General features: G+C 43.3%; 1 protein-coding gene across 2 annotated transcripts in view; it reads left to right on the forward strand.

The window, feature by feature from the left end:
• LOC147125248 (copper-transporting ATPase 1-like) overlaps positions 1 to 17,416 on the forward strand; it is a 100,459-nt gene that overhangs the window by 64,186 nt on the left and 18,857 nt on the right. For both annotated transcript variants that reach the window (XR_015079829.1, XM_085999894.1), the window contains exons 10-16: positions 5,151 to 5,384; positions 6,768 to 6,859; positions 7,060 to 7,187; positions 8,198 to 8,352; positions 11,752 to 11,886; positions 14,972 to 15,166; positions 16,258 to 16,440. Coding sequence is in view for 1 of the 2 variants with exons in the window: in XM_085999894.1 (XP_085856020.1) it covers positions 5,151 to 5,384; positions 6,768 to 6,859; positions 7,060 to 7,187; positions 8,198 to 8,352; positions 11,752 to 11,886; positions 14,972 to 15,166; positions 16,258 to 16,440 (1,122 nt within the window). In the remaining variant the exon portion in view is untranslated. The remainder of the gene's footprint in view (positions 1 to 5,150; positions 5,385 to 6,767; positions 6,860 to 7,059; positions 7,188 to 8,197; positions 8,353 to 11,751; positions 11,887 to 14,971; positions 15,167 to 16,257; positions 16,441 to 17,416) is intronic.

A 17,416-nucleotide genomic window follows, 5' to 3' on the forward strand; every position in this document is an offset into this window, starting at 1 on the left:
AAACCTTTCAGCCAATCCATTGGTGGCGGGATGGTATGGGGCGGACGTGTAGTGCTTTACCCCATTGTTCTTTTAAGAACTTTCTGAATTCTTCGGACACAAATTGCGGTCCATTATCAGAACATATCTGCTCCGGCAGCCCATTCCTGGCAAATATGGTCCTTAATACTGTGATGGTTTTTTCCGTGGTGGTGGAGGACATCTTTATTACCTCTGGCCACTTGGCGTGTGCATCAACTGCGATTAAGAACATTGAGTCCATAAATGGACCAGCAAAGTCGATGTGCACCCTTTGCCAGGGAGATGAGGGCCACTCCCATGGATGTAGAGGGGCCTGTGGCGGAGCATTTTGGACCTTCTGGCATCCTAGGCAGCTCTTGGCCATGTCTTCGATGTCTCCATCGATACCTGGCCACCATACAAACGCCCTGGCTAGGTTCTTCATTTTCACTCCACCCAGATGCCCCTCGTGAAGCTCCTTTAGCACTTTATCCTGGAGTTTGGGTGGAATCACCACTCTGGATCCACACATCAAGGTTCCTCGGCACACTGACAGCTGTTCTCTTCTTTGCGAGAATGCTGGCAACAGTGGTTCGCCATGTGCTGGCCATCCCTTCACTGTTAAATCGTAGACCCGTGAGAGAGTAGGGTCATTTCTTGTCTCCCTTTCAATGGCAGAATTTGTCACCGGTAGACATTCCACTATGGTAGAGTGGAATATCTCTACTGGGTCTACTGTAGGTGCCTCTTCTATCGTTGGCAACGGTAGGCGTGATAAACCGTCAGCATTCCCATGCTGTTTTGACCCTTTGTATTCAATGTTGTATTGGTGTGCCCCTAGAAAAAGGGACCACCTCTGTAGTCTTTGTGCCGTCATAATGGGGACACCTTTTTTAGGGTTGAATATGGAGATGAGGGGTTGATGGTCAGTCAGCAAGGTAAATTTTTGTCCGTGTAGGTAATTTCTTCACTCCCCATACCAGGCTGAGTGCTTCCCTGTCTATCTGGGCATAGTTACGCTCAGCTGAGGTCAATGAGCGTGACGCAAAAGCTATCGGCTGTTCCGAGCCATCAGGGAATCTATGGGACAGTACCGCTCCTATGCCGTAAGGGGATGCATCGCACGCCAGTCTGATTGGTAGTGATGGGTTGTAATGAGCCAAAATTTTCTCGGATGTGATTAAGTCTTTACATTTATGGAAGGCACGTTTACAGTCTTCGTTCCATTTCCAAATCACTCCTGTCTGTAGAAGATCATTAAGAGGGTGTAGAATAGTTGATAAGTTCGGTAAAAATTTATGATAGTAATTTATTAATCCCAGGAATGACCTTAATTGTGTAACATTTTCAGGTGCTGGGGCTTTTATAACTGCTTCAATTTTTTCAGGTGACTTATGCAACCCTTCCTTATTAATTATGTGGCCACAATATGATATCTGATTTTGGAAAAATTCGCACTTGGGGCGATTTGCTCGTAGGCCCCGTTCTTTCAGCCTAGTGAGCACCTGCTCCAAATTGGCATGGTGCTCGTTGTCGTTTTCTCCTGTTGTTATAAGGATGTCGTCTAGGTAGCATTGAGTCCCCGGAATCCCTTGCAGGACTTGCTCCATAGCTCTTTGCCAGATAGCTGGAGCTGATGCTATTCCAAAAACCAGTCGATTGTACTGGTACAGGCCTTTGTGTGTGTTTATTGTGAGATACTTTTTAGAGGCCTCCTCAACCTCCATCTGTAGATATGCCTGTGCCAAGTCAATTTTTGTGAAACGTTTCCCTCCAGATAGTGAGGCGAAAATATCTTCTATCCTCGGAAGAGGATACTGTACCGTGTGAAGGACCGGGTTTACAGTCACCTTAAAGTCCCCACAGATGCGAATTTTTTTCTGTTCCTCAGAGTTATTTTTCAATGTTTTTTTCATGACTGGAACGATGGGTGTTGCCCATTCGCTCCAATCTATTTTGGATAATACGCCTGCCTTTTCCAAATTCTTCAGCTCTGCCTCGACTGCCGGACGTATTGCATATGGCACCGGTCTTGCCTTAAAAAATTTTGGAATTGCTGTATCTTCCACTTTTATTGAGGCGGTGATGCCTTTCAAGGTTCCTAGTTTCTCTTGAAACACTTCTTTGGCGTTGGCCAAGATGTCTTTTAATCGTTCAGGTATGATGTCATCATTGTTTTTTTCCTTACTGGTCACCGTCAGTGCCTGAATGGAGTGCCAGTCTAAACGTATCTTCCTTATCCATTCACGTCCCAACAACGGTGGACCACCATCTTGTAGAATGTATAAATACAACTTTTGTATTTCTTTGCCGTTGTATACCACAGGCACCCTTATTTTTCCTTTGGGGTAGACTTTCTGCCCCGTATATGTTTTTAAGATAATGGATGTGTCTTTTAGAGGTATATGCGAAAATAGCCTCTCGTAATCTCGTCGATTTATTACGGTTAGAGCTGATCCTGTATCTAGCTCCATTTTAACTGGGGACCCTGCTATTGTGAGGGTAACCCAAATGGTTTGGTAATCCTCTTTGGCAAGTACATTATGTAATTTGAGACAGCTTAGTCTCTTGTTTCCGGAGTCGCTATCGCTATTCTGGTCTTCGGAGCTATTGTCCGTCATCATTTGTACCTTCCTGTACTTTTCTTTATTGATTTTTTGTTTTCTGTCAGTGGATTTATTTTGTCCAGATTGGCATACCCGTGCAATGTGTCCAATCTTACCACATTGCCTGCATGCTTTGCCCTTGAACCAGCAGTCCCTCTGGTTATGGGTGGATCTGCCGCAGCGATAACATCTTCCGAACTCCTGTGTCATTTTATGGGTGCCGAAGTCCTGTGTCTCTTGTTGTATCTCTGCAGCTCCCTTTGCTGCTGCTTCGTATGATACAGCCATACTGAAAGCTTTGTCCAATGTTAAATCTTTTTCAGAAAGCAGTTTTTTTTGTGTTCCTTCACTTAAGAGACCGCAAACAAATTTGTCTCGAAGATAATCCGATAGTCCTGCTCCGAATTGGCAGTACTTTGATAGCTTTCTTAATTCGGTTAGGTAATCAGCGTTACTTTCATTCTTGTGTTGATTTCTCTTGAAGAACTTGAATCGTTCCGCTATCAGCAGCGGTGTTGGGTTTAAATGCTCCTGCAGGGTATCAACAATTTCTTTAAAAGTCTTGTCCTTTGGTTTGGCTGGAGTGATTAAATTTCGTAACAGCCCGTATGTCTTCGCGCCCATTAAGTTCAGAAGTACTGAAGCTTTTTTTTCATCTGTTATTCCATTTGCAGTGCAATAAACCTCTACTCTTTCCACGTATGTGGTCCAATCTTCTATTTCGCCATCAAAAGCCTCAATATTACCAGATTTAGGCATTTCAGAAAAGATATGGCGCTTCCCGCGCTTTTTTTTTCTCTCTCTAGCAACGATATGGCGCTTCCCGCGCTTTCCTGCCGCTGCTACCGATAACAACGCTGTTTTACTGTGGTTTCCGTTTATTCACTGTTGGAGACTCGTTCCCGACGGAGGTCTAAACGCTGACCTGCTTGCCGCGCCGGCCGTCTCTCGAGTGCACCCTCCCAGTCCGTTATTGCTTGCCTCCGATTTCGCTGCCTGTCTCGGCTGTAGAGCCCGCCGCTGGAGCTCCAGCCTGACGCCCAGGAAGGATTAGCGCAGTACCTGTCACCAGCTTGGCCAGCTGGTGAAACCACAGTTTGTCTTACTTCCTTGAGTCTTCTGGACGCTGGAGGAATCGATGTCCTTGAGGTGATGCCGAATTGCAGGTAAGTCCGTTTCCACTTCGTCGCCACTGTAGTGTCCGTGTGTAGATAAAGACACTGAAGACAGGAGTTGGTTCATAGGTAATTACTAAGCAAGTCTGGGGGGGGGGTTCTAAAGGATATACACAATACACAGGCTTATATAGCCCAAGTGGCAATTACCGGCATTACGCACACCTGGGGCTCTTAAAAGCACATACACCACTGCCCCATTTGAAATATCTAACTCCGCACAGATTAAGGATTAAACCTGGATTTTCAGTTCCATACAAATACATTGCACTTGCCACTGAGCCATCGGGAAGCACTATAAAAGTTTTTATAAATCCAAAATGATCAATCTTCGGAAACAAATATCTATTCTTCTTTTCAACATTCCCATTTTAAAAGTGATCTGTCTTTGCAGACTGCAACAGTGCATTTCCACCCACTGACACCAAATTTTGGAAGGAGGCAGTAGGGATTCCTTAAAACAATTACGGGGGTGGGGTGGGGGGAGGGGATAAGCAGTACTGTCGTGGTGTCAGTCGTGCCTTAGTGATAGCATTCTTGGCTGTGAGTCAGAAGGTTGTAGGTTCATGTCCCACTCCAGGGAGTTCTGCACAGTCTGCGGTGTCGTCCTTTGGATGAGACGTCAAACTGCGGCCCCGCCTGCTTTCTCGGGTGTATGTAAAAGATTCCATGGTACTATTTTGCAAAAGAGGAGGGCAGTTCTCCTTGGTGCCCTGTTCAACATTTATCTCTATCAACACCTAAAAACAGACTATCTGGTCACTATCACATTACTGTTTGTGGGACCCTGCTGTATGCAAATTGGCTGCCGTGTTTTCTACATTACAACAGTGACTACACTTCAAAGGTACTTAATTGGCTGTAAAGCGCTTTGGGACGTCCTGAGGTTGTGAAAGGTGCTATATCAATGCAAGTCTTTCTTTGTACTGTGGAGCTGTGAAAGAACTGGCATTCTCATTTACAAAATGGGAAGAGGCAAAAGTAGATGAGGTATTCAGCTCCTTAAATCTGATCTTCTGGCCACCCAGTTTCTCTGAATAAACCAGCACCTGTCGGAAGCAGCCATGGCTTCTTGCTATTGATAAGTAGTCCCTCAGGTTTTCAGTCATTTCTGCTATGTGTGCCAGTCTTGGCATATGGTAAGTTTAAGTGCAGCTGTGCAATGCTGAATTCTGACATCTATAGTGACTGATCCTTTTATTTTAGCTGTTTACATTTACCACACCTTTGCTCTAAACTGATTCAGATTGGCGGAAGTGCTAGTGAAAAGGGTACATTGCAAGGTTATTGCTGAGAATGTTACATATATTTTGTTATTTTGCATTTTCAAATTGTCAAGATGTAAGTTTTGAACCAGTGGTTCTTTCAGTTTGTAGGTGGGTGGTACTTCTATATCCAAGCGTACAAGGCACTCAAACACAAAACTGCCAACATGGATGTGCTGATAGTCCTAGCTACAACTATTGCTTTCTTGTACTCCTGTGTTGTTCTGGCCATTGCTATGATGGAACAGGCCAAAGTGAACCCTATAACCTTCTTCGATACACCTCCGATGCTGTTTGTCTTCATTGGTTTGGGACGGTGGCTTGAGCACATAGCTAAGGTGAGGAAAGAAAAGACCAACTTTATTCATTCTGTGACTTCAATTTTTAAAAAAAATATTCCTTTCCCATTTTCTTCCCTTCCCTTCTGTCCTAAAAGGTGCTGATTCTAGCTTGGTTCCACAGTGAGAGTCAACACCAGTACCTCATCCAAGTGACCAGCATTGATAAGTGAACTTTGACCATGCGTATAGAGAAGCTCTTTGAATGGGGTGATGTTGTGGCTGAACCTGAAGCTGTCTTCACCCTGAAAACCACATGCTCACCTTTACCAAAGCTTGCTGATGACTTCAGAATGATGAACCCTGACTGTTTATTTTTCTCTCGGGTACTGAGACCAATTGTAGTGCTCTTGTCTGATCTCAGCCATGGTACTGACAATTCAGCTCGGATGTGGAATTAAATGTGGGACCTTCTGGTCCATATTTTTCAGCAATTCCCTAGGCCATCAAGGGAGTTTGCGGCTTTATGATCAGTAGAACTTGGGGCCTTGCTCACATGCGTCCCAACAGCTGGCCGCAGATTGACCTTCTGCAAATGTGCCTGGGGAGAAATGCTGCTTATGGAAAGCTCTTGGCTGTGAACTGTGACGGTCTGCAGGCTATGGTTGAAACAGTGGGAAAGTAAAGGTGAATGAATATTCTGGATTTCGCTGTTTACCTTTGGGTATCAGACATGTTTACACGTAACTTTCACTCGGGAGATTAAATGGGTGGAGTAGAGTCTCAATTGTACGTGGTTTGTGGAAGAAGGGGGTTTGATTTGCCAAATGTCCTTTTCTCATTTCGCAATTTATGTCCTGAGTTACAGTATTTTAATTTTTCTGAAAATATTGAATCCCCGTTTGCCCCCTTTTCAAAAGGTGCAAAGGCCTCTATCAACCTGATCCAGCTGTTTGCAGATGCAAGAGTGGCCCAGAAATGGCACACCTTCTGACTCCAAGCAGATCAGGAACTTGGCAAAGTGAGGGTTTGAATTTCATCCGGTGCTATGGCACGGCGCATCTGTATTCCAGCAGTATTGTTGCTGTGTCACCTACCCATAAAATTCTTCTTTTTTTTTAATGTACATTCCCTTTTCAGTGTTGAGATCTAGCAAAATAGCCAATGAATGACTAACAGTGCAATTATAATAAATATGCATATGAATGCTAGTACAGTTCTGATTTTTAATTAGATGCCACTTGCACATTTAGTAAATGTCGCTTGGAATTTCTGCAGGCGTTGTTTGCCGGGAGATTGGTGGAACCCCTGAATCACTGGGTGAAGTTGGTCTGGTTTTGTCTATGCTGCTATCCTGTGATTCAAGGAATAGTTGATTATTTATTTATCATTGCAACTTTTCTGAATATATAGTTTTTAAAATTAGATGTATTCTTGTTGCAGAGCAAGACATCAGAAGCACTTGCGAAGCTGATGTCATTGCAGGCGACTGAGGCAACTGTAGTGAAGATAAATGATGACCATTCCATTTTAAGGTGTGTGCTTTTCCCAAAAAAATCCATTAACATGTATAATGCACATCATATGCCCAATTTATCTATAGTTATTGTCACTGACACTTATTTTTGTGAAACAAATCTTCTTGCATTGTTGCACAAGAACAGTTCATCAATTTGAACTGTTTGGGCAAATTGTGATTGACTAATGCTATTTTTTTTTCTCACTGGCTCCTTAGTGAAGAGCAAATTGATGTGGAGTTGGTACAACGAGGGGACATTATAAAGGTGGTCCCAGGTGGTAAATTCCCTGTAGATGGCAGAGTGATTGAAGGGCATTCGATGGCTGATGAATCTCTGATTACTGGTAAGAAAGAGAGAATAACTTTCCGTGTCAGTTAATCAAAAAACAACATTCAAATCTTTGAATGTTCAGTGAGTGCAGGTGGGAGTGTTCATGTACACTCAACATTAAAAAAAAACAAATCCTCTGCTTAAGTTTGTAAGATACCGAGGAAGTCCAAGTGACCCCTGACTCGCGAGTTATTCTCCATGCAGCATTAGGCCTAAGCAGTGAGAGACTATTCCCCAGCATTGCAGTTCCAGAGTCAGATTGGAAACCACAATGCAGCAGTGTAAAAGTGGCATTATAACAGCAGCCTTAAAGTATTGAGTGGCGATTATACTGCACATGCCTGACTGTGTATAACATCTGTCAATTTGAGCATAAGTCTCTAGTATTTATAAACAGAATTATATAGCATTGCACTATGAAGTTATGGGTCCTGAATTCACACGCTTGATTTTCCCCAATTTGTCCTGCTATGTCCCAATTTTAGCTGTACCAACCGGAAGTTCGATAGGAGGCTAGGTGCTGCTCCACAAGGGGAAGAGGAGGGAAAACTGAAGGGAAAGCCACCTTAAGCTGCTGTCTTGCACCTCTTCACAGTTGGCAAAGAGCTTGGTGCTGGCTGGTTGCCCTCATTCCTTTTTGGCTAGGGGTCGGCATGTCATGAAGAGAATCATTTAAGTGAAAGTGGGGAAATAAATAATTCCTGTTCTTTTTAACAGCAGTGCAGAAAAAAATGGTGTGTATGTATACAACACCTCTGTGGTCCATTCATTGAATTTCGGTGATAAATGTAAACCACTCAACTGGATTAATGACCTGAAATTCACTGAAAGATATGTAATATGCTCTGTTCTCCTTGGATGCCATGTTGCTGTACAGAAATATTCTCAGTGAAAAGATGCTGGAGTTTGTTACTGCTACGTGGAGGCTATTAAATAAAACCTGTTGGATTAAGTATTCAGACAATAGAGCTATTGGTAATAAACTATCACTTCAGTCTCATTTGTGTTTTGCATTGTTTGTAGGTGAAGCAATGCCAGTCACTAAAAAATTGGGGAGCAGTGTCATTGCAGGCTCCATTAATCAGCACGGGGCTTTACTGATTGAAGCCACTCATGTCGGGTCCGAAACCACCCTCTCCCAGATTGTGAAACTTGTCGAAGAGGCACAAACCTCCAAGGTATGGTCCTGTGAACACTTTTCTGACCTTGAAGTACATTATTGGGATTGTTATGTTATTGAAAGTAGATCTGAAAAGGGAGATGCTAAATATTATCTGTAGACCCTTTTTAGGTTTTGCTTTTCAAATTCTCTCACTAATTTGTGATCTGTGTTATCTAATTATTTAAATCCATGGCTGCTTTTTGCCCCTCCTGAGCTGAGGCCTGTTGAGGTCAATGGAGGTAATTTGGGGGAAAAGTGCTGTTTGCATGTTTTGAAATAAATTCCCTCTTTCTCATGGGAACAATATAATTTTCTCTTGGTCACCTTCTGAAAAATAGCAGCTTCGCAGGCTTTTTACAAAAAAAAGAACAAGCATGATTTATAAGACACCAGCAGATCGTAAATAATGTCGCTGATGGTGAGTCAGTGGGAGGAGGAGAGGGTGGGGGCTGGTGGTATCTGGAAGTGGAGGAGGGCTGCACTTCTACAGTGGAAGAATTTTGAAAGAGATCGTCCCAGAAATGGTGTATTAAGTGATTTTTGATTGCTTCTTGGAAAACAAATAGTCTTTTCCTTGCCCTATCCAGATAAATAAATAAATACCATTGTAATAATGGGAGAACAGCTCTTTATTGTCCATCTGTTCAGGGTTTGGCTTTTTATGATCTAGGCTGCGAAATGTATAAAACTTGAATCTTTTCTTACTTGTACCTTTCCTTCTTTACCAAATATCTCTGCATGAATAGAATCATAGAATGGTTACAGCACGGAAGAAGGCCATTCGGCCCGTCGAGCCCGTGCCAACTCTTGGCTAGTCCCACTCCCCTGCCCTTTCCCCGTAGCCCTGCAAATGTTTTCCTTCATATACTTATCCCACTCCCTTTTTGAAAGATAAGATTGAGTCTGCCTTGACCACCCTTTCAAGCAGTGCATTCCAGATCTTAACCACTCGCTGTGTAAAAAGTTTTTTCTTACGTCGCCTTTGGTTCTTTTGTAAATCACCTTAAATTTGTGTCCTCTGGTTCTCGACCCTTCTGCCAATGAGAACAGTTTCTCTCTATCTACTCTGTCCAGACCCCTCATGATTTTGAACACCTCTATCAAATCTCCTCTCAATCTTCTCTGCTCCAAGGAGAACAACCCCAGATTCTCCAGTCTATCCACGTAACTGAAGTCCCTCATTCCTGGAATCATTCTTGTAAATCTTTTCTGCACCTTCTCTAAGGCCTTCACATCCTTCCTAAAGTGTGGTGCCCAGAATTTGATAAGGTCCCACATGGCATACTGGTCACGAAAGTAAAAGCCCATGGGATCCAAGGCAAAGTGGCAAGTGGATCCAAAATTGGCTCAGAAGTAGGAAGCAAAGGGTTATGGTCGATGGGTGTTTTTGTGACTGGAAGGCTGTTTCCAGCGGGGTTCCGCAGGGCTCAGTACTAGGTCCCTTGCTTTTTGTGATATATATCAATGATTTAGACTTGAATGTAGGTGGTATGATTAAGAAGTTTGCAAAGGATACAAAAATTGGCCGTGCGGTGGATAATGAAGAAGAAAGCTGCAGACTACAGAAAGATATCAGTGGACTGGTCAGGTGAGCAGAGCAATGGCAAATGGAATTCAATCCGGACAAGTGCGAGGTGCATTTGGGGAGGGCTAACAAGGCAAGGGAATAAACAATAAATGGTAGGACACTGAAGTGCAGAGGGACCTGGGTGTGCATGTCCACAGAACCCTGAAGGTAGCAGGACAGGTAGATAAGGTGGTTAAGAAGGCATACGGAATACTTGCCTTTATTAGCCGAGGCATAGAATATAAGCAGGGAGGTTATGCTTAAACTGTATAAAATGCTCGTTCGGCCTCGGCTAGAGTACTGCGTGCAGTTCTGGTCACCACATCACAGGAACGATGTGATTGCACTACAGAGGGTACAGAGGAGATTTACCAGGATGGTGCCTGGACTGGGGAATTTTAGCTATGAGGAAAGATTGGATAGGCTGGGGTTGTTTACTTTGGAACAGAGGAGGCTGAGGGGAGACTTAATTGAGGTGTATAAAATCATGAGGTGCCTAGATAGAGTGGATAGGAAGGACCTATTTCCCTTAGCAGAAGGGTCAATAACCAGGGGGCACAGATTTAAAGTAATTGGTCAGCAGTTTAGAGGGGATTTGAGGAATAAGTTTTTCACCCAGAGGGTGGTGGGTATCTGGAACTCACTGCCTGAAAGGGTGATGGAGGCAGAAACTCTCATCACATTTGAAAAGTACTATGATTCTATGAAAAAGGGAAAAATTCTCTCTCTTTTTGTTTTGCTGTGATCAGAGACTTGTGTACTAGCAGCTGACCTTCTAGCAGCATATATTCCTGTTTGCCGCAATGGCAGCAGATATTCCACCCATCATATGCCTGTGCCCCTGACTCTGGACGATCTCCCTGGGATTAGGCGCGTTGTCATAACTTGGGTGGATGCTGGGGCTGTTTATGCTGCCTCCGAGCCAGCCATTTCAGGTGGCGAGGGGAGAGGGATATTCTTGTGGTGCCTTGCAACAGCGTAACGTGGTGTCTGTGCCAGCTGAAGTTTTTTTGCATGTTGAATTTACTGCTTCAGTTAATGCAATTGATTGAGGCAGGCAAGGTGGCTTTTTAAAATTTAACTCCTCCCTTTCCCCCCCCCCCCCCCTCCCCCACCAGCACCAAAGCATTGCTGGCTGCCAGGAATACATTAGCATTCTTTTTGTCAAGCATTGGTAAGGCACAAATGACGGGAAATACATCATGTGAAGTGATCCTTACAAAATCAATCAAATCAAATCAACTTTTATTGTCATTGTTAGTGCACAAGTGCAGTACAACGAAATGTAGGCTTGCGGCTCCCGAAAGTGTACATTTGGATTAAGACATTTAAACATTCAACATACATTTGGCTTGTAGTATATTAACATAAATATGATCATAATAAAGTGCATTGGCAGATGTGCAGGCTTTAGAGTTTATTTGTGGAGTTCAGTAGGATGACAGCCCTGGGAAAGAAGCTGTTCCTAAATCTGGTCGTACGGGTACGAATGCATCTGTAGCGTCTCCCAGATGGTAGGAGGGTGAACAGACTGTGGCTGGGGTGGGTAGGGTCTTTGATGATGGACCGTGACCTCCGTAGACAGCGTTTCTGGTATATGTGCTCTATGGTCGGTAGCCGGGTGCGACTTTTGCAACTTATACACTCTCCCATATTTGGGCAGATTTGTACATCTTATGTCACTACCAGAAAATCTTTGCAATGGTGGCAGAAGCTGGCAGAATGGCCTCCTCCCTGATTTTCCTCCGCCACCTACCCAGATTACACCAGTCTAGAGGATATTCACTTTTCTAGATTCTCTATTGAAATTTCCTACAGAATCCACAATTTGTCGTGTTTACTTTTCAGGCCCCCATTCAACAGTTTGCAGATAAGCTGAGCGGATACTTTGTCCCGTTCATCGTTGGGGTTTCTGTTGCCACTCTGATCGCCTGGATTATCATTGGATTTTTCAATTTCGAGCTTGTGGAAAAATACTTCCCTGTAAGTATTGGCATTTTAGCAGAATGATGCGTCGAGAAAGGTGGTAAACGCAGATTGTGAGGTTTGAAATCTCAACCGTAGCCAAGACTGGAACATTGCCGATTCTTCAGTTGGTGATTGTATGTCAGTTTTGGTTCTGGGCAGTGTTGCCACAGATGCACTTTTGAATTAAAGTAGGCAGTGCGGAATTTAAAAAAAAAAAAAAAAAAAATGTAAACCTGCCGTCACACCTGACCTACGCATCAGAACATCCCAGGTTTGGTTCTCTGGCAGTAATACTCGTGAGTTAAACAAGACATGAGGGCCAAAAATCTGTGGCTGCCCCAGCGGATTCCCAACATCACTTCGGCAGGAGTCACCCAGAAGCTACGGCACTGGGTCCCAGCCTCGTGCACCAGTTTCCTGGATGGCCTTGGAGAGGCCACCCCCTTACAAGGTGGTCGACATAAGGTGGGGGGGGGGGGGTGGTTGGCAGGAACTACAAATGTCTGAGTTCTTGAACTCTGTGCCTATTTGTATGGCTGACACTGGTATGGCTAATGAGACTAGGGGTACTGGCCAACTTAATTGCAGAAGTGGGCCCCACCTTGGAGATTCTGGCCTGGACCTAAAGATTGAAAAAAAGAAAATATTTAAAAAAAAGATTTTAAGGTGGCCCCTCTATGGATGGAGGCCACAGGAGCCCCTCATTTTTCTTCTAGGAAGAAGACCCCCCCCCCCCCCCCCCCCAACCCAGGCTCCGAACTTCCTGCTGGACTTTCCAGCTGCTTTGCCAGGTGTAGGGAGTGTCTCCGATCCACTATGCAAATCATGTGCCCTCGCCCAGGCCCCACAAACGTTTGCGAGTTCAAGGGTGGGTGCATCTTGGCACTTTAGACAGAGAAGCAGTTGCCCCTGTAAATTATTGGGACCTCAGTAAACGTAGACAAGCATGACTCGAAATAGATGAATTAATCAATGAAATTAGGACCAGAAACAAGCTGCAGCAAGAATGATGAAAGGGTCTCCTGAGATGAAAATTTGAACATGATAAAAGGGTGGTCAGTGGGACAAAGAGGGACCTGGGGAAAAGGCATGGCTGCAGACACAAAATATAATTCAGAACTTTTTTCAGCAATATAACAATAAGAGAACAGTCAGGAGAGGCGAGAATCCTAAAAGATCCAAACCAAGCTGAATTTGAAGATAATATGAGGTGCGATTGGGTTATGTCCTCCAAATTTGCAATAGGGAAGTCCTAGACAGATTAAAAAGGCCTGAAACAAATCCCCGGGGATGGATGTTATTTGTCCCAGACTGCTAAAAGAGACAAGGGATGAGATTTGTGAGTTACTGACTATATCATTATAAGGGAGTCATTGAACACTGGTGAGGTCATGCTAGATTGGAATCATGGTGCTACATGGTGCCATTCTCAAAGGCCCAGTGCATTACAGATTAATTACTCTAATATCTATCAAGTAAAATAATGACATTATTTATCGGGGTAAACTTGAGGGTTACCAATAGCCATATAAACAGCAGCCAACATGGACTCAAAAGGAGAAGATCCTGCCTGATCAATGTCCTTGACTTTTATTGAGAAGTGACATCCCGAGTCAACTATGGAAAGTCCCAGATAGTTGTACGCCTTGACTTTGAAAAAGCAATTGACAAAGTTCTGCACAAAGCTACTACAAAGGGTTGAGGATTCAAATTTGACTTGGAATTGGATACAAAATGGTCTTGGTGTTTGGAAGCAGTGGGTATTTAAGAGGCATTATGTCAGGATGGGGAGAAAATACTGAGTGGGGTGCCCAAGGGATCAGTGTTGGAACCTGTACTTTTTCTAATTTGCATAACCACACTGATTCAGAAGGTTAATGCAAACTCGTCAGATACACAGCTGATACCAAACTAGGAGAGCCAGCTGAATGCCAATCGGGAGCCACAACTGTAAATTTATGGAACAATAGCATGTGAAATTTAATGCAGACAAGTGTGGAATACTGCACCCCTGAAGCAAAAATGGGCAATACAAGTACCCCACGAATAGTGTAAAAATAGCTAATGACAAAATTGAAATAATTTAAGTAGACTCGATGATCAAGATCGGTGTGGAGCCACAATGAGCAATATGATGTTGAACTATATAGGCAAAACACTAGAGTGCAAGTCAGAGCAAGTAATGCTGTAGTGCTCTGGTGAGACCCCACCTGTGGTACTGTGTCCAATTCTGGTAGCTGAGGTGTAAGAGAGACAGTCAAGCCATTGTGGCACTTCAGAGAAGAGCCATGCGACTGATTCCTAGCTTCAAAGGACTAAGTTATAAAGAAAGACTGGAGAAACTTGGATTTCTCAACCTTGAAAGGACCCAACCAAGGGGCAGCCTAGAGGTATATAGCAGAATACACTATATAGAAAAGATATACCTTATCTGGAATACTATTACATACTAAACTGTGACAGTAGGACCAGGAGACCTATTTACACTAGTAAAAGGCAAATTATAACTGATGTCATGAGCTTCCTCTTTACACAGAGACTGATCTTTGCATAGGTTAGTAAAGGCTGGAATGATCTAAAACAGTTGGATGCTGTGATGGTGGGGGACTGCAGGATTTTCTGGATAGATGAGTAGCTGTCTTCATTTGTATCGAATTTGTAAACCATTCTCAAAGTGAATGTGTCCGGTTTAATGATGGTCATTGTAGCTGCCTGTTGATCATTTTACCATAGTGTTTTGCATACTCGGTGAATTTGAGATCACAGCCTGAACAATGTGCATTGTAGTGGAGGATGTTCCAGTAAGAGGCCAGCACAGAGGGCCAGGGCAACATCCAGGGCCAGGGCAGCAGCAAATATTTCATTAGTGGTTTATTCAAACCTCAATTTAGACTGGGAACAGAAATGCTCTTTTTATTAAAAATAATGATTACTAATCAAAATCTAGGCAATTTTTTTTTTTTTTGTTCCTTTCACAAGTAAGTAACCTTGCTCCCAAATAATAATTTACCTTTGCAGCATTGTCCCTTTTCTCTCCGATCAATGCTTGCTTATTCCGGTTATACCTGCCAGCTGAGTGATTTGCTTGTTTTGTGTTTAGGGTTACAACCAAAGCTTGTCACGACCTGAAGTGATTGTGCGTTTTGCATTCCAAGCCTCCATCACTGTCCTTTGCATTGCCTGCCCCTGTGCATTGGGATTGGCAACGCCTACCGCAGTAATGGTGGGAACCGGAGTAGGTGCACAGAATGGTATCCTAATTAAAGGAGGGGAACCATTGGAGATGGCACACAAGGTAGGTGCAGTAACGGGCTGTATGTAAAGCCCTTGCAAGTCAGGACCAATGCTAGATAATTGTTGTGTATACAAACTGATATTGATTGTTAAATCATTTGATTTTCCTGCTGGAGCCGGCTGTCCATTGCTGTTTAATGTGACACCTGCATCTGGCAATTTTTTTTTTGCCAGAAATGGAATAAAAGTGCCCTCTAAATTTCACCTGTACATATTATAACCAACAACTGATTCACAGGAACCTAGAAAGAGCAACAAGGAAAGAAACTTTAAAAAAAAAAGTAACGTTTTAAAATAATCCGCCTCAATTGGATCTGTGTAAATACTTTGCCTCCATACTTCAAAGTCAGAAGAGAAAATCTCTCAACACTGATGCAGTGCATCCCTGATGTGTCTAGTTCATGACACTGATACATCCCTGATGTATGTAGTTGGTTTTTGTAAACTAAATAAGACTGTTCATTTAAAAGGAGCTGTTCGCTACCGTAAAACATAATCGAGACGCTCCTGTTTCATTTTGGACTACTGACCTCCATTGTCGTGGTTTTGTAATGTTTTAATATTGCCACTTCAGGAACCCCACAAAGTCTGAGCATAATTGCGAAACTGGTTTCTGTTCAGTACCACTATCGCTGAGGAAAAATTGGAAGAAGTTTATCATTCTCTGTAATTAAAGTCTTTCTTGCATGCTTAGGCCTACAAATCACATTACCTCCAGTCTCCCAGTAGTGGCATTGGCAGAAGCCTGGGAACAGATTGACTCCATTTTAAGCACAATTGGTGTGTGACCTGGGGGGGAAAAAATGGGGAGGAGGGAATAGAGTTTACTTTTTCTTTTCCTTCCCAATTACCCCCAAAAAGTGCGTTTTCAGTGACCTCATCATGTCGGCCCTCTGCTTTGAGAGTGGTCTACTGTAGCAAATTTGCAGTCTGTTCTAGGCTTGGTTTTCTGGTTAAGGTTGCTCCTTCACTTGCAAAATCCAAACCAGTTTCTTGGACTGAGCGTTCTGAAGTTTAATACAGTTAATAAGTGGATTGGACTCTACTGACGTTGATGTTTCAGCAGATTAACAAGGTTCCTGTCGTCTTCAGATTAATACAGTAGTTTTTGACAAAACTGGAACAATCACTCATGGAACACCCAGAGTAATGAACCTGAAGTTGCTGGCAGAGAGTAATTACATATCTCCGATGAAGCTGTTGGCCATTGTTGGCACTGCAGAAACGAACAGTGAACATCCACTGGGTGTGGCAATAACCAAGTACTGTAAACAGGTATGATCCTCTTTATTATTGGTAATTCATGATGAGTACATTTGCAATCAAGTGTTTTTATCAGAAATCAATTGGAAAAACTAGCAGCATTGCTGTAGTTGGGGCTTTCAGTATAAAATATCCCTTGTAAGACAGGAATACAGAAAGTGATGGGGCTTGATGCAAAATCATACATTTAAAGGCAAAAGAAAATTTAGGGGTAGTAAGTTTTTTTTCCTGTTGTTTATTTGAAGGGGAATAAAATAGTGGACAAATTATGGTTTGTGCACATAACAGAGCAATTTCAATGATTCAGACCAGCCCGGGAAGGAGCTGCACAAAAATGTGAAAATTCCTCCCCTGTTGGGAAACTCTATACTCGGCACGGTTCAGGTCAGGAAGTGAGCATAGTAGGGATTGAACATGTATTTTCCTGTTCCTTGTCACTGTGCTACCCTCAATGTAAATATATAATGGCCTGTAATTGGCAGTCAGTGGTGAAGCAGAGGCACTCGCCGCTGGCCTCGAAGAAAGCTGCCCACAGAGAACTTGCGATCTCTGTGGTGAGAATTTACCTTTCTCGACGTGCAATTGATTGTAGCACTCTGTAATGGGAATTCCCAGCGAAGAGCGTTTGGCTGCACATGCGCTAAATCCTGAAGTTGCGGTCAGTTTCAGAGGGGTAATGATGGCGAACACTGACAGTTTTGCTGTCATTACCAACCGCAAAATCCAGGCCAAAATGGTTTTTCTTAACTGGTGATGTAAAAATCCACCAGAGCTTTGAAGCCTAGCTGCCTGCCATGATGGCTTTCTAAAGGAGGTGGCTAGTACACCCCATAGCGTAATTCATGACCAAAGACTGAAAGTGTATCATGTTAACCATCAGGAAATACACACAGAGGGTGTGTCATTGTTTGTAACATGCAATGAAATAAAACCCACTGTCATTCCAGTTCACGTAGTAATTTCAGTTCTGTTGCTGTTGGATACAGCT

This window comes from Somniosus microcephalus, chromosome 1, assembly GCF_052327205.1.
Source record: "Somniosus microcephalus isolate GS21.2 chromosome 1, FLI_Smic_1.0, whole genome shotgun sequence".
Lineage (NCBI taxonomy): Eukaryota > Metazoa > Chordata > Chondrichthyes > Squaliformes > Somniosidae > Somniosus > Somniosus microcephalus.